The 22,405-nt window shown below is 37.4% G+C and overlaps 1 protein-coding gene across 4 annotated transcripts in view; it reads left to right on the top strand.

Moving 5' to 3' along the window:
• ZDHHC14 (zinc finger DHHC-type palmitoyltransferase 14) overlaps nt 1-22,405 on the top strand; it is a 73,092-nt gene that overhangs the window by 11,827 nt on the left and 38,860 nt on the right. For all 4 annotated transcript variants that reach the window (XM_070733755.1, XM_070733757.1, XM_070733758.1 and 1 more), the window contains exon 2: nt 15,578-15,750. In XM_070733755.1, the coding sequence (XP_070589856.1) occupies nt 15,578-15,750 (173 nt within the window). The remainder of the gene's footprint in view (nt 1-15,577; nt 15,751-22,405) is intronic.

Consider the following 22,405-nt stretch of genomic DNA (forward strand, 5'->3'; position numbering starts at 1 on the left):
CAAAAAAACCTTACTCCCTGCAGCAAAAAAAGCACATTCTTTGGGGTCACGTGTCCCCCCTGGCATTGCTCCGTGCCCCCCCATGGGGGTCCACCCCACTATTTGAGAAACACTACTGTATTAGGATCCTTAAAAGCTTTATTTTCTGCCAATATCATGATCAACTTAAAGAAAAAGGCTTCTCTAAAATTGGTTTTGAAAGGTTTGGTTTGTCTCAGAATGTCATGATTGTAATACGATATAGTGAGAACAGAAATGGGAGAAAATGTTTTAAATATTTATTTAATCATGGGTTTTAGTTAGTTGAGGTAATGTGACATGATTTCATGCTTGTTGCATTTCGTTAGTGATAATAAAAGACTCTACTGAAGGATAGAAGTAGAGGAAGCAGTGAACAGATATTGATATTGAATTTCATATAAAAAACAGATGAGCTACATGCTAATATTATAATTTGCTGATGAAATCAGCTTATCACAAACAAATAGGGCTGATAAAAATGTTCACTTTCGTAAAGTAAACTTTATGGTGGAAATTTGGGTGGAGGGAATTACCATAGATGTGAGTGATGGTTAAAATTATATACACCTTTCACTTATTTTGTTTCAAGTATGCACGTGACTAAATATTTACATTGAATATTTATTTTTAGTGAGCTACATTTACTCAAATTTTCTTGTGTTCCTAACAAGTAATAATTAAGAAATAATTATTCCATAGCCAAATTTTCTGTATGAACAGAATGGGAATAAAAACATTCTGAGATTCAGAATGCTCAGATCTATTATAGATCTTGCCACACAATTCTAAAGTTGTAAGATTCTATTTTAATACAATGGATAAATATAATGAACTTGATATTTCAGGAAAAAAAGAATTGACTCTACTCCCCCAAATAAACAAGCACTTTACAACTGTTGATGTAATGACTGGTATCCAGTCAGTTTCTTCTGAAAAAATGAAGTTTATTTGTTAAGCACTACACCAAGATCAAGCATTTCCTTCAGCTTGTCAATAAAGGATTTATCATTTTATGGAATTTTTTAAAAAAAATATTTATTAATGTTTTAATGCAATTACATAGTAGTGCAGCAATAGGCTGACTCTGTTCTGTGGGTGGAAGACATTAATTTATGGATAGATTCTGTCAACAACGAAAACAGAAGGAAATAATTTATTAGATTTCTCTTTAATTTATTTAGCCTTCAAATTGCTACATTTTATACAATATTCTATATAGTTATCCTCAATAAAAGTTATAGCCAGTCAATAAAATCAATAAAATTATAATATCAGTTTATTTTTAATCAATAAGAGTTATCAACCAATGACCAAGCAACTTCCCTGGTCATTTTAACTATACCTGTGTTTCTATTTTGTTGTCCATTTTAGTCCGCATCCCATTATTATTGTTTGCATTCCTTTTATTAAAATAATAAATGTGCTGAACACAATGACATTCTGACCTGGCATTTTATCAGAGGAATGCTGTTTAACAAATTTCAGTAACAAAACTATTTTCTTAAATATTATTAAAAACTATGCAGTGGTGCTTAAAATGTTTGTGAACTCTATTAATTTTTTAATACTTCTGTAAAAATATATTTTGAAACTTGATCAGTTCTTCCCACAAATCCTAAAATTAGATGAATTGCATGAAAACCATTATACATGTTCTATTATTCATTGAGAAAATGACCCAAAGCTGCGGGTTTGCATGAGGCTTTTGAAATTGCTTCAGAATATTTGGAATTTTGAAATATTTGTATAATGCAATTTCTACATGGCTGCTGTATGGTTATGACCAATGGCAAAATACTTATATTGCTGGGGGTTTCTTTGTGTTTTTTTTTTCTATCATTATTTCTACAGTGGTACCTCTTCTTACGAACACCTCTACTAACGAACTTTTCGAGATATGAACCCGGTGTTTAAGATTTTTTTGCATCTTCTTCTGAACTATTTTCACCTTACGAACCTGAGCCACCGCCACTGGGATGCCCCGTCTCCAGACTTCCGTTGCCAGCCGAAGCGCTGGGATTCCCCTGAGCCTCACCTCACTGGGAATCCCCGCCTCCGCACTTCCATTGCCAACCGAAGTGCCCGTTCTTGCATTGCTGGGATTCCCCTGAGGCTCCCCTCGCTGGGATTCCCTTCATTTTGGCCGGCGCTACTTTGAATCCCAGCGAGGGGAGGCTCAGGGAAATCCCAGCAACGCGAGAACAGGCGCTTTGGCTGGCAATGAAAGTTCGGAGGCAGGGATTCCCAACGGCGCAAGGCAAAAGGGGTGACTTTTGGGATGGGGTTGCACACATTATTTGCCTTTACATTGATTCCTATGTGGAAAATTGCTTCTTCTTACGAACTTTTCTACTTACGAACCAGGCCATGGAACGAATTAAGTTCGTAAGAAGAGGTACCACTGTATATCCCCTCTTTCTACGGTTGTTGGTTTTTTTCCCCCACAGTGAAAAAAAGGGGTTTTTTTCCACTTCAATTTTTAATATTTTTTTGTCCATGATGGGGCCCATAAATGTTCTAGAAAATGAAATTGCATTTCCTTTTTCTCCCTTAACAACTGAAAAAAATGGTTGGGACTGATAAACTGGAGGTCATCAAGAAAAGAAATTCTTGGGTATTATATTGAATATCCCAGCAATCATGTATAAATTGATAGTCAAGTGGTAAAATTGCATGTTCATTTCATGGTTCTCCATTTATGTGGGTAGATGGAAACAAAAATTTAGAGTCTGTTACAATACTGAACTTACCCATTTGATTCTGTAAACTATCTTAAAGCATTCTTACTCTGAGATATTGTTGCAACCAATCCAAATCCTGAGTTGGTATTAATGACTAAATTATTATGCAAGCAGCATATATTCAAATTGTTACATTTTTTTAAAAAAATGCCTGGATGCCTTCAACATGAATTTACATTTGCATCGTGTGAGACAGAACACTAATAAAATGTTTTAGAGGTTTTTTTTTCAGATCTTTAATGCATTTTGTTCTCGGGTGATTATATTCAGGTTGATAGAAATGCCAGCATAATTGGCTGAGGAAGTTTTTATAATCTGATCATATTTATGAGAAAGAAAGAGAATACTACAGTATCTTCTTAATACAAATGTACATAAGAGTGTTCATAGTGATTGAAATGTCAGTGGGGGTCATGAGAAGAAATTTGTGAAATTTTGTTCTAGAAATAGCTACTGAACTGTCCAAAAAGCAAATGTTTTTTTAAGAGGCTAAATGTTAATTAATCATAGTTTTATTGCTATATAGTTCTATTTATCATCCCCCTGAATGTTCAGAATATGTTTTAGATTCTTTATTAATGTAAGATTACTGTGCTAAGATGCAGAATGGAGTCCATATTTTCCTGCTTTTTCTCTTACCATAAGTGCCTAGTGAGCTGGTGTACCAAACATGATGGAGAATTCATTCAACTGAACAATAACATTATTTAGACTACAGATGCTGGCCTTTTGTTTATGTTTTTCTTGGAGAGAGAGAGATAAGAGTTTTTAGAAGACATGAGGAGCATCCTTTTGCTAGGAAAATTGACTCAGTGTTATGCTTTTGATATTGCAAGCAGGAAGAAGGACAATTGTTTTTCTTGAATGAGATAATTTAGATTTTAATAGCAAGTTACAGTTTATTGGATGAAGTTGCTTTAGGCAAATGATTGCAAAACAGCATCTGAAATCATATGCTAAAGTCATTACGTTTTTATATATAAATGTTTTGGGTCACTGTTATGCCCATGTAGCATCTAATATTCTATATCACTTATTTCTTCCTCTATAAGAAAGTCTCTTAAATACCCTTATGAAATATTATGTTACTGGAATCACACTGTGGGAGGGATCTTGGAGTTTCAATGGACAACCAACTAAACATGAGCCAGTAGTGTGCAGCGGCAGCCAAAAAAGTCAGTACAATCCTAAAATGCATTAATAGAAGGATACAATCTAGTCTAGGGTAATACTTGATTTTTGACAAATGTATATTTTCTTTTATGTACACTGAGAATATATGCACCAAAGACAAATTCCTTGTGTATCCAATCACACTTGGCCAATAAAGAATTCTATTTTATACTAATACCATTCTATAAAGCTTTTGTTAGACCACACCTAGAGTAGTGCATTCAGTTTTGGTTACCACACTACAAAAAAGACATCAAGACTAAAGAAAGTTAGAAGAGAGCAATCAGGATGATTAGGTGACTGGGAACTAAGACATGAAGACCAGTTACAAGAACTGGGCATGATTAATCTAGCAAAGAGAAGGACCAGAGGAGACATGATAGCAGTGTTCCAATACTTGAAGAGATGCCACAGAGAGGAAGAGTAGGTCAGGCTATTTTCCAAGGCACCAGAAAGCCAGACAAGGAATAATGGATGGAAACTGACCAAGGAGATATTCCACCTGGAAATAAGGAGAAACTTTCGGACAGTGAGAGTGATAAACCCTTGAAGGTTGTGAGAGCTCCAACACTGAGACTTTCAAGAAGAAATTGTACAGCCATTTGTAGGAAATAGTGTAGGGTCTGCTGTTTGGAGGGGTGGGGGTTGGACTAGATGACTTACAAGGTCCCTTCCAATTTTGTTAATTTGAAAACTGGGGATTTACCGTACTTAGAATGTATTGATGCCAAAAAACCGCAGAACAAAGTCTTGTGCAAGACCAGAAATGCTCTCACATAATGTGGATTTCACTGTTATTTGCAGTTAGTAAATGTTAAGAGTACCTTGAAGAATATTAGATACATAAGTTTTTAATATCTTTCCCCCCACAGGTTTTATTTTCCAAATTTTCTACCCAGTCATTCACTAGAACTGCAATTGTGGAACTGTCCTCCTATGTTTCAACATTTGTATAGTTATTGCTTTAGCCAGGGCCACCATCAGGAATTTTGGGGCCCCATACAGCCTAAGTTCTGCCCCCCCCCGGCCATTTTAAAACTACTGCCCCCCCCAAATCCCGTGCCATGCCCACCATGGCCACACACCCTGGGCAAGCCCTCCCCCGGCCCTATGAGGTCAAACACAGCCCTGATGTGGCCCTCAATGAAATTGAGTTTGACACCCCTGGCCTAGAGGCTAAATCCTATGAACAAGGGCTAAGAGAATGAGTATGTTTAGCTCAATAAATAGAAAACTGAGGGGGAATATAATAGTAGTTTCCCAATCCTTAAAGGGCTGCCACAGAGCAGATGGCATCTATTTATTCTCCATGCCACCTGAAGGTAGTACAAGAAGCAATGGGCGGAACCTCCAACTGTACGGATTCAGCTCCAGTGATCTTAGAAGCCGATGTCTTAGAAGAACTTGAACGATTAAAGATAAATAAGGCAATGGGTCCAGATGGCATCCACCCCAGAGTTCTTAAAGAACTCAGAACTGTCATTACTACCCCCCTGACTGATTTGTTTAACCAATAGTTGTTAACAGGAGAAGTTCCTGAGGATTGGAGAATGGCCAGTGTTGTGCCTATTCACAAGAAGGGCAGTAGAGAAGAAGCTGGTAACTACAGGCCAGTTAGCTTGACATCAGTTGTAGTTAAAATGATGGAGACTCTACTCAAAAAGAGGATAAATCAGCACCTAAAAAACAATAACTTATTGGACCCAAATCAGCATGGCTTTACTGAAGGCAAATCATGTCAGACTAATCTCATTGATTTCTTTGACTATGTCACAAAGGTGTTGGATGAAGGTGGTGCCGTGGATATTGCCTACCTGGACTTCAGCAAAGCCTTTGATACGGTTCCACATAAAGAGCTGATAGATAAATTAGTGAAGATTGGACTTAATCCCTGGATAGTTCAATGGATTTGCAGCTGGCTGAAGCGTAGACATCAGAGAGTTATTGTTAATGGCGAGTATTCTGAGCAGAGTCAGGTTACAAGCGGTGTGCCACAAGGGTCTGTTCTGGGTCCTATTCTTTTTAATATATTTGTGAGTGACATAGGGAAAGGTTTGGTAGGGAAGGTTTGCCTATTTGCCGATGACTCTAAAGTGTGCAATAGGGTTGATATTCCTGGAGGCGTCTGTAATATGGTAAATGATTTAGCTTTACTAGATAAATGGTCTAAGCAATGGAAACTGCAGTTTAATGTTTCCAAATGTAAAATAATGCACTTGGGGAAAAGGAATCCTCAATCTGAGTATTGTATTGGCAGTTCTGTGTTGGCAAATACTTCAAAAGAAAAGGATTTAGGGGTAGTGATTTCTGACAGTCTCAAAATGGGTGAACAGTACAGTCAGGCGGTAGGGAAAGCAAGTAGGATGCTTGGCTGCATAGCTAGAGGTATAACAAGCAGGAAGAGGGAGATTATGATCCCACTATATAGAATGCTGGTGAGACCACATTTGGATAGTTCAATGGATTTGCAGCTGGCTGAAGCGTAGACATCAGAGAGTTATTGTTAATGGCGAGTATTCTGAGCAGAGTCAGGTTACAAGCGGTGTGTTCAGTTCTGAAGACCTCACCTACAAAAAGATATTGACAAAATTGAACGGGTCCAAAGACGGGCTACAAGAATGGTGGAAGGTCTTAAGCATAAAACATATCAGGAAAGACTTAATGAACTCAATCTGTATGGTCTGGAGGACAGAAGGAAAAGGGGGGACATGATCGAAACATTTAAATATATTAAAGGGTTAAATAAGGTCCAGGAGGGAAGTGTTTTTAATAGGAAAGTGAACACAAGAACAAGGGGACACAATCTGAAGTTAGTTGGGGGAAAGACCAAAAGCAACATGAGAAAATATTATTTTACTGAAAGAGTAGTAGATCCTTGGAACAAACTTCCAGCAGACATGGTAGATAAATCCACAGTAACTGAATTTAAACATGCCTGGGATAAACATATATCCATCCTAAGATAAAATACAGAAAATAGTATAAGGGCAGACTAGATGGACCATGAGGTCTTTTTCTGCCGTCAGACTTCTATGTTTCTATGTTTCTAAGAAGAAATGCAATCTGGAAATAAGGTAAAACTTGGGACTGGGCGGCATAGAAATAAATAAATAAATAAATAAATAAATCCCTTTTTTATTAAAAGAAATTCATAGAAACATAGAAACATAGAAGACTGATGGCAGAAAAAGACCTCATGGTCCATCTAGTCTGCCCTTATACTATTTCCTGTATTTTATCTTAGGATGGATATATGTTTCTCCCAGGCATGTTTAAATTCAGTTACTGTGGATTTACCAACCACGTCTGCTGGAAGTTTGTTCCAAGCATCTACTACTCTTTCAGTGAAATAATGTTTTCTCAGGTTGCTTTTGATCTTTCCCCCAACTAACTTCAGATTGTGTCCCCTTGTCCTTGTGTTCACTTTCCTATTAAAAACACTTCTCTCCTGGACCTTATTTAACCCTTTAACATATTTAAATGTTTCGATCATGTCCCCCCTTTTCCTTCTGTCCTCCAGACTATACAGATTGAGTTCATGAAGTCTTTCCTGATACGTTTTATGCTTAAGACCTTTCACCATTCTTGTAGCCCGTCTTTGGACCCGTTCAATTTTGTCAATAATAATTTAAAAAAACCCAAATCCATTACTATTAAAACTAAAACAACCAGCAAAACTATTAATAAAAACAGGTGAGGGCTGGGTTTTTTTCTGTTATTATTTAAGTGCTTTTACCATATGCTTTAAATCAAGAATCACTTCTCTCTCTGTTTCTCTCTCTTTTCTGTCATTCTCTGCCTCAATCATTTTCTCATTTCTCTTTTTTTCTCCCCTTTTTTCTATCATTTCTCTCTCTCTTCCTTCCACTCTTCTCTCTCTCTCTTTCTTTCTCTCTTTCACTCTCTTCCTTCCTCTCATCTCTTTCTTTCTTTCTCTTTCTCTCTCTTGCTTTCTTTCTCTTTCACTCTCTTCCTTCCTCTCTCATCTCTTTCTTTCTTTCTCTATCTTGCTTTCTTCCTCTCTCTCACTCTCTTCCTTCCTCTCTCATTTCTCTCTCTCTTTCTATATCTCTCTCTCGCTTTCTTCCTCTCTCTCTCACTCTCTTCCTTCCTCTCTCATTTCTCTCTCTCTTTCTATCTCTCTCTCTCTTTCTCTATCTTGCTTTCTTCCTCTCTCTCACTCTCTTCCTTCCTCTCTCATCTCTCTCTCTCTTTCTCTATCTTGCTTTCTTCCTCTCTCTCTCTCTCTTCCTTCCTCTCTCATCTCTTACTTTCTTTCTCTCTCTCTTTCTCTATCTTGCTTTCTTCTTCTCTCTCACTCTTCCTTCCTCTCTCATCTCTCTCTTTTCTTTCTCTCTCTTTCTCTATCTCTCCCCCTCTTTCTCTCTCTCTTTTTCTCACTTTCCCTCTCTTGTTTTCTTTCTCTCTCTCTCTTTCTTTCTCTCTCACACTCTTTCCCTCTCTCGTTCTCTTTCTCTTGCTATCTCTTTCTCCCACTATTTCTCTCTCTCTCTCTCTCACTTTCTCTCTATCTTGTTCTGTCGTCGCTCTCACTCTCTCTCGTTCTCCGGAGGCTGGCGAAGGCGATTTTCAATGTCGGGCGTGCGGGCTGACGCAAGCTCTCCCCATCCCCCTGCTGCCAGCCCAACCCGGAAAATTCAAAGTAAGAAAAACCTTCGCTCTTACTTTGAATGTTCCGGGCAGGTTGGCAGGGAGATGGAGAGAGCGCGCGTCAGCCCGCACGCCCAACATTGAAAATCGCCTTCGCCGGCTGGCAGCCCCTGCTGTGAGAATGCCTGCAGAGAAGAAAGAGAGGCGGAGCGGGTGGGCGAGGGCAGCGGCGAGCAGCCACGGGGGCGCGAGGGGGCTAGAGGTGCGGGGGGGCGGCCGCGGCTTCATGCGCGCCCTTGGAAAAGGGCGCGCGGGGGGGCCTTTTGGGGGACGCTGGCGCACGCGTGCGAAGCCTACAACTTGCGCTTGTGTTAAATTTTGTTTCTTTCCTAAGCAGCCTTCTGTGTAAAAAAATCCATTTGGGAACGACTCGTTCCCAAATGGATTTTTTTACACAGAAGGCTGCTTAGGAAAGAAACAAAATTTAACACAAGCGCAACTAACACAATCGCAACCGCCACCCCAAAGGGGCTCCTACCTTCGCCGCACGCTTTATTCTGGGACTGGAGGACCGCGCTGCCAAAGGCTCCGTCGGGGCTTCGAGTCCTGCCTCGCGAGGGCCAGAGGGCCCGCCTTTTTCGTTGGTGAGGCAGGCGGCCGGCAAGAGAGGGCCGGTACTGCGCATGTGCGAGGAGCTTCTCACTGGGCACAAATTACTGTAGGCGCCAGGAGGCCGGCGGGCAAAACCGGGGCCCCCTCATTGTTCAATTTGGCCGGGCCCGTGACACCACTCCCAGTAGTACCGCCCTATCGGCGGCCCTGGCTTTAGCAGCTAGTTATTAAGCAGTTAATCCTTTTTATTAGATCTCCCTTCCTGAATACTCTTCATCACATTTCATTAAAATATTTCATTACATAAATGATGTTTTGCCCTATAAGTTTATGAAAAATTGAAAAATACCTATTTTTCTTTAAAATTCTTCATTATGCAAGGGAGATAGTATATATCGGAATGATATTTTACAATGTTCTAATAACTGCTCAAAAATATTTTAGTTATTCTGAATGTTTAAATCAGTTTTGAGATTAAATGGGGCTCAGACCCAGAGAAAGACTTCCCTTTTTAAGGGGGCTATAACATGTACAGTATTCCCTTGATTTTCGCGGGTTCAAACTTCGCGAAAAGTCTATACCACGGTTTTTCAAAAATATTAATTAAAAAATACTTCGCAGTTTTTTCCCCTATACTGTACCACGGTTTTTCCCACCCGATGACATCATATGTCATCGCCAAATTTTAGTCTGCTTTTAATAAATATTTTTTTAATAAACTTTAATAAATAAACATGGTGAGTAATAGTCTAAAATGTTGCTAAGGGAATGGAAAATTGCAATTTAGGGGTTTAAAGTGTCAATGGAAGGCTTGTGATACTGTTCATAGCCAAAAATAGTGTATTTACTTCCGCATCTCTACTTCGCGGAAATTCGACTTTCGCGGGCGGTCTCGGAACACATCCCCCTCGAAAAGTGAAGGAACACTGTAATATGTAAAATTGCAAATACAATTATGAGTATGATGCAACTCTCCTTTCAGTTTTACTGTCGCATCTTAAAATATTCTATATCATTTCCTGTGTAGCTTGTAGAAAAAGTTTAACAAAAAAACCCATATCCGTTTATTAATTATCTGAAAACTGAATCAGTTGGATATATTCATTGTGAACCTGGTTGAATCAACTACTTACTTTAAAACAATACAGAAGTACATATGGCATTTTCATGCTGATGTAAACTTGAAGCCTAGTATTTTAAAATTCATTATCATTTATTAAAGCTATATGATTTGCCTAAATTTGATTTTTTTTTTTTAAACAAACAGCAACCAACTCGGTATTCAGCCTTCCTGAAAAATAGTATTTTTCTCTTGATAAGAATATAGGTTGGGAAAAGATAGATTTCCCGGCATGTCAGCATTAATTCTTGCTTTCATATCCTAATATATATCCCAGAAATTATTTCAGAAATGGTAAAATAAGAAATAAGAAAACAGTAAAGGAAAAGACGTGAAAAATTATAACAACTGTGTTAATATTAAAAGATTGGAGATATTTTAGCTTTCTAACCCAGCAAGTTTCATGACAGATTAGACAACCTATGCATCCTTAAGTCATAATTTCAGATTATTATTATTATTATTATTATTTATTAGATTTGTATGCCGCCCCTCTCCAAAGACTCGGAGCGGCTCACAACAAGAAAACTGTATATCTCTGTGCCTCAACGAGATATGGAATGATCAAGAGTCATGGGCTTACCTAGGTATGCCCATGTTTCACCATCACTCCTCAGTCTGCATTGGCTGCCGATCAATTTCCGGTCACAATTCAAAGTGTTGGTTATGACCTTTAAAGCCCTTCATGGCATCGGACCAGAATATCTCCGAGACCGCCTTCTGCCACACGAATCCCAGCGACCGATTAGGTCCCACAGAGTGGGCCTTCTCCGGGTCCCGTCAACTAAACAATGTCGGTTGGCGGGCCCCAGGGGAAGAGCCTTCTCTGTGGCGGCCCCGGCTCTCTGGAACCAACTCCCCCCGGAGATTAGAACTGCCCCTACTCTCCCTGCCTTCCGTAAAGTTCTTAAAACCCACCTTTGTCATCAGGCATGGGGGAACTGAAACACCTCCCCCGGCCACGTACAATTTATGTATGGTATGTTTGTGTGTGTGCTTGTTAATATAGTGGGGTTCTTTTTAAAACTATTTTAAATACTTAAATTTATTGAATCTATTTGGATTTGTACGATTGTTTATATTTTTGTTGTGAGTCGCCCCGAGTTCGCGGAGAGGGGCGGCATACAAATCTAAATAATAAATAAATAAATAAATAAATAAAGAGTGATTTTTAAAAAAGCAGTGGGAGCAGGAGTGATTCCTGACTTCTTGCTGACTTTTCCATCAATTTTCCTTGAGGAAATGTGGCAAACAGCATCAGAAACCCCTTCCCAGCAGGAAGGCTGAGTGGGGGAGGGCAGGAGGGACTGCAAGACTGTTTGAGAAACCGTCACATAACTTTGAAATTAACAGGCTAACAGCAGCCAGAACTTTCACAAATTCATTCCTCTGGAAATTGTGTGTCCAAATTTTGGAGACATGTCTATAAGTTAGCTTATTTGAGATGCCTAGGTTCAAACCTCCATCCATAATTAGCTTGTGTCAAGATGAGCGGCTAATACACTTTACAAATAAATACAATAAAAATGGATGCCTATGATTGATGCAGGTCATGACAATAAGAATTTTTGTGGTATGTAGTTAATGGCTGTAAACAAGATATAGTGAACAGTCCTGCATACGAAAGGTTTATGAGCCATGGTGGCGCACTGGTTAGAATGCAGTATTGCAGGGTAATTTTGTTGGCTGACAGGGGTTCGATCCTCAAAGGCTCAATTTTGATTCAGCCTTCCATCCTTCCGAGGTCAGTAAAATGAGGACCCAGATTGTTGGGGGCAGTATGCTGACTGTGTAAAACTTTTAGAGATGTAAAGCGCTGTGCTAAGTGCTATTGCTGTTTACTAAATTAATGGAATACCTGGGTGAGTTATGGAGTATCTGAAGATGCTAACATTTGTTTGTTTCAAATAAGAGAATGAATGAGGAGGAATTGTAGCAGAGGACAAAACGGAGTGAGGAAAAATGACTCAATATTAAATGTGTTTGTATTTATGTATGTTTGTTCAAAATTCTGGTATAATATTGCAATTACAGAGAGAGGGGGGGGAGAGAGAGAGAGTCTACAACAGACCTGGGCAAGGGGCGGCCCGCTGTTTGTGAGCGGCCTGCCATAGCAGGCCTTCACCTCACACACACACATACACACACAGTTTTTGAGGAAGGAAATGGCTCTGCCCAACGGGTAACTGCTTCCTCCCTTCAGGTAGCCTGTCGTTTCTGGGGATTTTTTAAATATTTTTTTTTATTTTTGGCTGCTGAGAGGTGTCGAGAAGGGAGCCGCCGTGCTGCGCTTAGGCGTCTTCAGGCAGAGGGGGGGATTCAAAGATGTCGGTGGCGTTTGCGGGGGCCCAGCAGCGGGGCAAAGGTGAGAGTACAAAAAAGACAAATAAGGAAAGAAAATGAAGGATGGAATTCCCATTCTATACTTCTTATTTCACCTCCTTTCCCTATCATGAGTTCAACAGATGCAGTTTGTTTGCCCTTTTCTGAATTAAACATAACGTGGATAGCGTAGCCAAAACAAATGTTTAGAAACATCTGGCATATATGGCTGTTGTGATTAATTCATTCATTTTGGACTCAACCTTGTTTATCTAAACAGAAATATTTATAAATCTGTTGCACATGTTATCCATTTCCTGTTATACAAAATCATTGACTTGCATACTAAGCAATGTGCTGATATTTCAAATGCTTGATATCCAGGGAAAAAAATTGCATTTTACCATAAACCATTTAGAGGATGACCAGATTTAGCAAATAGAATTTGATAAGAATAATCTCCTGATCTGCTTTTCAGGTATTAGACAATTGTCTAATTATTATTAGACAATATTTCTGATATAGGCAACATCAGAATTTTGATTTTATTTATTGAAGGGCATGCTTGCTTGCAAGATAAAACATTTGTAAAAATATTTTTTAAAATCAAGTTTAAAATGTCAGTATAAACATATCAAAGGACTTTTCTTAGTGCAAAATGGCATAACACTTCATGAAGCATAAGAAGTAATATCAAATGTAGCAAATGTCACATTTTTACAGCTGATATTAAAATGGATGAGATGATTCTGAGCTTACATAATTTTTACTGTTAAATGAATTTTATATACTATAAGCTATGGAAATGGATACCTACTTAAATACTTAATATATTAAAGGCCAGGGTGAACAAAAATCAATGATTTTTTTAAAAAAATTAATTTAAATTTTATTTTTTATGTTTATCAAATTTATTTTGATAAAATGTTTTTGGAGTAAAATTTTATCTAAAGATAGTTTTCTATTTAAGATACATTAATAATTTAGTTTATTCAGCATGAAATGGAGATTAGTTATGTAGCATGAGGCTGTATATTTTGCAATATTTATATTTTTGGTAAACTCATTCAATGAATCCAGGCTGTGCAAGCTGAGATAACTTGCACTGCATTGATGCATTCACACTATTTCACAGTAACTATGAGATAAATCCTAAAACAAAGTTCAGGAATATTCCTTTATCCCATTGTTTTGCAAATTTATATAGACTACATTGTACATTGTTTGAAGAGAAATGCATCTGTGCCACCAGGCTCTAAGTGAGAGGAGGAAGGGCAAGCAGTAAAAATGAAAGTGAAACCTTAGCACCTTATAAATAAAATATTAAAGAGCATTTGTCACTTCAGATCCAACATGGCAGCACCTGTAGTGGGCATCCACTCACCTGCTGCCTGCCAGTTCCCTCACCTTATTGTGTCACTGCCACATCACCAGACATCCCATTAAAATGAATGGGACTGTTAGTGAGTCTTTGTTAGGTAATATCTGGAAATGTATTTATTTCTTTAAAACAAAAAAGGATTTGTACTAGTCCGGATTAACATATACATATATATTGATAATTGATAGAGGGATTGACTAATTGTCAAACTGTTTTGAATACATGCCGGTACATATATAAGTAATAATAACAGAGTTGGAATGGACCTTGGTGGTCTTCTAGTCCAACCCCCTGCTTAGACAGGAAATCCTACACTACTTCAGACAGATGACTATCCAGCATCTTCTTAAAAGCTTCGCATTCACAACTTCTGGAGGCAAGCTGTTCCACTGATTAATTGTTCTAACTGTCAGGAATTTTTTTTTAGTTCAAAATTGATTCTCTCCTTGTTCAGCTTCTACCCATTGCTTCTTGTTCTACACTTAGGTGCTTTGAAGAATAGGTTGACTTCTTCTGTGTGGCAACCCCTGAGATATTAGAACACTGCTATCATGTCCCCTTTGGTTCGTCTTTTCATTAAACTAGCCATGCCCAGTTCTTGCAACTGTTCTTCATATGTTTTAGCTTCTAGACCCTAATCATCTTTGTTGCACTTCTCTGCCCTTTTTCTTTTTTCGTTTTTCAACATCCTTTTTGCATTGTGGTGACCAAAACTGAATGCAGTATTCCAAGTGTGGCCTTACCAAGGCGTTATAAAGTGGTATTAACACTTCATGTGATCTTGATTCTATCTCTCTGTTAATGCAGCCCAGAACTGTGTTGGCTTTTTTGGCAACTGCTGCATACTGCTGGCTCATATTTAAATGGTTGTCTACTAGGACTCCAAGATTCCTCTCACAGTTACTACGGTTGAGTAATGTACCACATATGCTGTATCTGTGCATTTTGTTTTTCTTGCCTAAATGTAGAACCTTACTTTTTTCACCATTGAATTTCATTTTGTTAGATAGCGCCCATTGTTCATGTTGGTCAAGATCTTTCTGTAATTTGCGCCTATATTCTGGAGTGTTGGCTATTCCTGCCAGTTTGGTGTAATCTGCAAATTTGATAAGTTCCCCATATATCCCCTCGTCTGAGTCATTGATGAAGTTGTTGAAGAGTACTGGGCCTAAATCAGAGCCTTGTGGTACTCCACTGCATACATCCCTCCATGTAGATGTAGTTCCATTGAGCACTACACGTTGAGTGTGGTTGGTTAGCCATTTTTTATTTCATCTGGTGGTGTTGCTGTCCATCCCACATTTTCTACTTTATTTAGTACGGTAGTAGGTTATGGCCTATTTTGTCAAAAGCCTTACTGAAGTCTAAGTAAACCACATTGACATATAAAGTATGTACTGTACATACATACATACATACATACATACATACATACATACATACATACATTGCTCAAAAAAATAAAGGGAACACTTAAACAACACAATATAATTCCAAGTAAATCAAACTGTCCACTTAGAAAGCAACACTGATTGTCAATACTTGTTGTTTTTTAAATGATCTTATTCTTAATGTTTTATTTTTTTTATTTTACAGTTGTCCGTATTTATCTGAGAAGATTACGCCTGCAATTCCTGCAGTTGGAGCAATTCTGTTCCTTTTTGTTATGGGGACCTTGTTACGTACTAGTTTCAGTGATCCTGGAGTCCTGCCTCGTGCAACACCAGAAGAAGCAGCAGATCTAGAAAGGCAAATTGGTAACACAGAAGGTCTGTGGCAGTCTCTCTTTTCTCATTTTTCCCTCTCCCTTAAAGGCCAGTTAAGCCTATATTTTAGCAGGTTTTCTAATCATTCTAATAAATTTAGCTTACAATTTTTACTTTCAGATATTCATGACTCTGTTTCTTTAAACCTGTCTAAATTTTCTGTTACATTTAGTCCTGGACTTATGACCACAATTGAGCCTAAAATTTCTGTTGCTAAGTAACAAATTTGTTAAGTGAATTTTGCCCTATTTTGCATTTCTACCAGAGCTGTTAAGTGAATGATTGTGGTGGTAAGTTAGCAATCCAGTTGTTAAATGAATCTGGCCTCCTCATTGACTTTGCTGGGGAGAAGTTTGCAAAAATGATCACATGATCCCGGGACATGATGCAGCTGTCATAAATATGAGCCAGTTGCCAAGCATCTGAATTTGATCTTGTGACTATGGGGATGCTACAGTAGTCATAAATCTCATTTTTTTCAGTGCAGTTCTAATTTTGAATGGTCACTAAATGAACTTTTGCAAGTCAAGGAATCCCTCTACTTTATGCAAAATCTACATCTAACTGAATGATCAACTAAGTTAATTTTACAATGTGAGCATTTTATATATCCCTAAAATGTTTTATACTATTGCTTTATTATGTAGAGACACTGATCACAGATAATACATTTGATTTAAATGACAAGCCAAATTGGTAAAAATGATTTCAGTGCCTCCTTTACAGCAATCAAAAGGCTCAATTTATAATTTAGTTTTAAAAATGTAGTAGAATAGAATACAGGGGTGGACAAAGCAATGGAAACACCTTGAAAAATCATCTAAATATCTTTTAATATGGTGTTGGTCCACTTTTTGTGGCAAATACAGCCCCGATTCTCCAAGGTATTGATTCATAAAAAATGTGAATTGTTTCCAAAGGAATTTTAGCCCATTCTTCAGTTAAAGCAACCTCCAGTTCTTTTTAGAGACTGTGGTGATGGGAATCGACTTCTTACTTGAATCTCTAAAATCGACCATAAATGCTCAATAATGTTGAGGTGCTGTACTTTATTTGAATGAACAGAACATGTACATGATATAGTATACATTCCCTTTTTCAGGCTGTAAATAATAAAAGCACAGATTGAAACTTGAAAATTGAGGTTATTAGGAAAATGCTTTATAGTGAAAGTGTCTATCTTACTTACTTACTTACTTACTTACTTACTTACTTACTTACTTACTTACTTATTCAATTTTGATGCCGCCCTTCTCCTTAGACTCAAGGCAGCTTACAACATGTTAGCAATAGCACTTTTTAACAGAGCCAGCGTATTGCCCCCACAATCCGGGTCCTCATTTTACCCACCTCGGAAGGATGGAAGGAAGGCTGAGTCAACCTTGAACCGGTAATGAGATTTGAACCGTTGACCTACAGATCTACAGTCAGCTTTAGTGGCCTGCAGTGCAGCACTATACCTGCTGCGCCACTCCGGCTCATTATCTTTCATCTGTTGTTTTAAAATTTTTAAACGAACTGACATTAGACTGCATTAGAGGAGAAGGGAGAGGGGCGGCATACAAATCTAATAAATAAATAAATACAAATAAATAAATAGAATGGAAAAAAGCATATTGTTTCTTTGGTTAACAGCAGCAGTTAAAGTTAAAGTCGGTTTAGTTTTTGCCCATTATACAATTTTGAGGGTAGGAAGAGGCACAGAGAGGTCCTAACATTATTTCCAGCTACTGATAGGATTTATCAAAGGGCAATTTTAAGAGTGAATTTTGGAAAATTTAGCCAATACTTTGCTATAAATGTGTGATACGATATGATTGAGCTCATATTGATTCCTGAGAAGCTTCTGGATGCAATTTACCTTGCTTGTTTTTAATGCATAAAGCCATTTGTGGCTTGATGCTAATTGACTCCAAGACTGCAAATATTACCTAAAATTGACCTTACTGATAAAGTGTGATGTTAATTGCGGGGAGAGGAGGTAGAGCTAGAAAGCAGTTGTGGTTTTTTACAGACAGTGCCTGTTCTTCAGAATAACCTTCTGGCAGGAATCAGAAACTTTTGACCATATAGAAAATGTTATTGTTTGTTGTGATTGGTTCAGGGGGTCTTTTTATTTGTTTATATTTTAATTATATGTATTGGGATTATTTGCATTGAAGTGCTAATTAATTAATTGATTGATTAATTGAATATCAATTAATTAATTGATTATTAATTAATTAATTGATTGATTAACTCTTAATATCATTAGGGATATTCAGGATATGTCAAAATATGTCAAGCATATTCTAATGGTAAGTAGCTAATGTTGCATCTTGTCCACTAGTTGCTTGTTGACTTATCCACTGTTTGAATTGGGGGTTTTTCTTCCTTTTTTAAGAAAATCTCTCATTATATACAGAACCAAAATAAGGTAGCTGTCTTACTGTGTAAATAATAACAATTTGATATTTTACCAATTGTCTGTAATGAAATGAGAGAATGATTTTGGAAGATGGCAGGGAAGCCCACAACTGAGTAATGGGCAGAGAAAAAACTGATCTGTTTTACTAATCTGTAACAAGAAACAGCAGGAAATTTGTACTTTTAGATTTGCAAGATTACGTTAATGTAGCCTTGTAATAAAGTAGAATTAACTCTTTATATAGTGTTTCCCCATCTGGTCTATCTGGGAGACCAATATCGTCTGAATAAATTTATGCTAATCTCCTTTGATGTTATGTGTTGCAATTTGGATTTGATCACTTCAGTTTATTTTAGGATTTCAAGTTTACTCGACTGAACAATTTTGACACATAATGATTTAATCATTGATGAAACCTTCATTATGGTCACTGATCAAAATTCTGTGATTTAACAAATAATTTTAAAAATTAGACAGTTTGTTTTATAAATAAATTCAAGACAACAACAAATTATAATTGGGTCATTGCGGCAGTCATGTGTGCCTAGTTATATAGATTTTATAATATAATTTAGCCATATTGAAGGAAACAGATTTTCACTGGTCTGATAAAAGAATACTTAATCATAAATCAGAATTGAATTATTCACCAGATAAGGAATTAGAAAATTGGGCCCTTGCATTGTGATATATAGTGCAATATAATAAGAATGAGATTGTTTGGATTCTTCTCCACAAGAATCTCTGATAAAAATTCTTTTTATCTTTGAAAATATTTTTATTTTCATATCTGCTTTCAAGAATAACTGCTGAGAAGAAGCTGAAACATCATAATGCTAGTGTTTTTTAAAAGTTTAGAGACAGTTATTTGGTTTAATTTTAAATATCTGGTCAAAATCTGTTCCTGGGTAGTACTTCAAAATCTCTAGCATGTTCTTGAATGCAGAAGTGTTTGATCCTTTATTAGATGGATAAGAATCCATTCTTGCAATTTTTACTAGTATGTTTTTCCATATTGGTTTAGAATTGTCTGCACTGAGCAGGATATCTAAAAAAAACATAATCAGCAGAGAAAAAAAAATCCAATAACTAGCAAGGATTAATAAAAATCCATGTACCTGTTTTTATTGTAATTAAACTTCCCCTCCCTCCTAAATACTTAATACCACATTTCAGAGGGGCAAAAAAAGCTATACTGTATGGTCCCACATAATTACCAAACAAAAGTTGCTGCGTTTTCAGTGAAATAAAGTTTTAATGCTGCAGGGACATGTTGTGCATCTCTGATGAAATGGAAATATTATACAGATATTGATTTGTGTGCATTTTGGATTACGTAGTTTTGGTATGCATTACATTTGGTATAGCAATGCCAAATATTTAAAAATGTTGGCTTGCTTTGGTAATTTAGCCTTTTTGTTTGCTTTGCAAAAATTAAGCTCCTTATTTTTGTATAGTTAATTTCAAGCTCAGATCAATAATTGGCTAGGGACTTAGAGCTCATTTTCACTCAAATGACGTCTGCAAATATAAGCACTACATAATTAAATACAATTGCCTACAATAAGATTGCGATATATTTGTGGTCTAGTTTTGGAGGAGGATGCACTTTAAATTATTCTTCAGTGTAGTTATGGGAGACTCCACAAATGGGTTAACCTTGTCCTTTCTGCCCAGAGACTGAGTCATCAAATTGCAGCCACACCCCGCTGCCTCTCTCTCAGGCCCCAGTTTTCAACTCAGTCTATCCGAGAGAGACATTTCAGATTTGGCCTGACAGTCTGGAGCACATTCGTGGACTTTCTGCAGGTTCCTTTCACTGTTGGTGTCTCTGTGAGTGCCGCCATCTTGTATTTTGCTTCTGCACATGTGCAGAAGCTATTTTTTGATTGTTGCGAGCATGTGCACGGTGCATCCCTGAGCGGACCAGCAGCAAAAGGATCAATAGCCCACCCCCTGGTTCAAGGTTGACTCAACTTTACATCCTTCTGAGATCAATAAAATGAGGATCCAGATTTTTTTGGGTGGGTGGGTAATATGCTGACTGTAAAATGTTTAGAGAGTGCTACAGAGCACTATAAAGCGGTGTATCAGACTAAGTGTTTTTGTTATTGCTATATGCTAGTGAAACTTACAAATGTGGAAACAACATTGAAAACTGGAATAGTAGAAAAACTCAATTGCTTGAAATAACAGGGTTATGCAAATACTTTAAATATTCAAAAAACATACTACAGTTTGGTAATTTGAAACAGACTCTTGGTGTGCTTGCAAATCCTCGGATTACATGAAATTTAATGTTGCAAGCAATTCTCTCCAATCCATGTTAAAACAAATTCATGATTTTAATTCAGAAATCTGGGGCACTTTAATTTTTCATTTAGTCCCATTTTAGCGACTGAGTCAGTTGAAAGAATTCTGTTATAAAATATTTAGCCTTACAGTTTCATTACATTTAAGTAGTTGAATGGAAAAGAAGTAAAGGAAGTTATATGGAAGAAAAATTCATGAAGAACCCATTGCATTCCTGAAAATAAAGTATTGCTGCTTTGGAAACCTTATTGGATAAGGAACAGGATTATTTAGAAATAACACTTAACTACATAATTAAACAACTTTTGCATAATAGGCAAGAATATTAATACATCATTTTAATATTAGAAACATGAATATTTCTACGCTAAAGATAACAGTTAATAGCAGACAGTTTATATCAAGTAGACAGCCTTGTGTGAAATAATCAGCTTTTCAGAATGGTAGATAACTTAGGAAATTATACAAAGTATCGTTGGTACTCTCAGTATTTATCAATATCATGCACTTTCATATTACTTATTTATTGAGAAACTGGGAGAAGGATTATTAGTTCATACTTCATACTTGGTCTTTTGTCTCATTACTGCATGGGTATTTTTGTAAATTACACCTTAAAGGTTCTGCCTGGACTTGATTTATAGCTCCTTTTCTTCAGGGGTGGAAATTTGCAACCTGTATATTAATACAGGCATCCTCAAAGTACGGCCCACAGGCCGGATACAGCCTGCCAATGCAAAGTATCCGGCCTACTAAGTGGTGGGATTCAGCCCTACCCCTCACCCTGCTCCTCACCATTGACCTTATCTTCCAATGAGCATCCACTCTAGCTGCACTTCTGGTTAATTATTTCACTGGTTGAGCTTCACTTCTGCTCACACTGCTGCTGCCAATGGTAAGGCCGAAGGGTCCGAGGAGGGCCAGCTGACTGAGGGGTGATCTCAGCAGTGTAGCCACGTGATCCAGGGTTTTTGAGTGAATAGGGGATGATATGCTGCTGGCTTGAAAAGCAGCTGCCAGCTTGTAAAATAGTACTGTACTTTAAAAGTCTTTAAAAATGCTTTAAAAACAGCCTTTCCGGATGTTTTTCACAGCCATATGATCTGGGGCCAGTGGCTGAGTAGGGGAGGGGCTGCTTTTAAAGTAGTGCTTTAAAAGTGGGTGGATGGGAGATATGTCTCCATATCTTCTAGCTTTTATGATTAGTTATTTTGAAGAAAATCCTGTTCGTTTTATTCTTTTTTTAATGGCCTATTTTAAAGAGCCTGAAGCTACTGTTGTAATTAAGTTAGGCAAATGGCAAGAAAGTTTGTGCTCTTTTTCCCTTTTGGGGGAAAAATAAATTGATTCCTTGGCTTGAGCAAGTACAGCAAGGACAAAGAAAAAATGGATTGCTAAATTGGCCACTCCCATCCAGTCACATGACCACCTAACCATGCCCACCCAGCCGATCAGGTCCCCAACAGTCTGGGGGGGTGTTGTTCAAAACACTTGAGGATCCCTGTATTAATACATTGGGACAGTGAGCAAAGAGTTGAGACCTTAGCATAAAATATAAGAAAGTGTATTTTGAATAAACACTGCTCAAAAAATAAAGGGAATATTTAAACAACGCAATATAACTCCAAGTAAATCAAACTTCTGTGAAATCAAACTGTCCACTTAGGAAGCAACACTGATTGACATTCAATTTCACATGCTGTTGTGCACATTCAACTTTGTACAGATCAAAGTATTCAGTGAGAATATTTCATTCATTCAGATCTAGGATGTGTTATTTGAGTGTTCCCTTTACTTTTTTGAGCAGTATATTTAAACAAGGAAAAGCAGGACAAGAAACTGATAGTAGCAAAGTTTGAATATTTAGAGAAGCAGTTGGAAAAAGGCAAAATAGAACTGGATATCTTCAGTATGTGGTTAATATTGAAATCCGTGGGG

This window comes from Erythrolamprus reginae, chromosome 1, assembly GCF_031021105.1.
Source record: "Erythrolamprus reginae isolate rEryReg1 chromosome 1, rEryReg1.hap1, whole genome shotgun sequence".
NCBI lineage: Eukaryota > Metazoa > Chordata > Lepidosauria > Squamata > Dipsadidae > Erythrolamprus > Erythrolamprus reginae.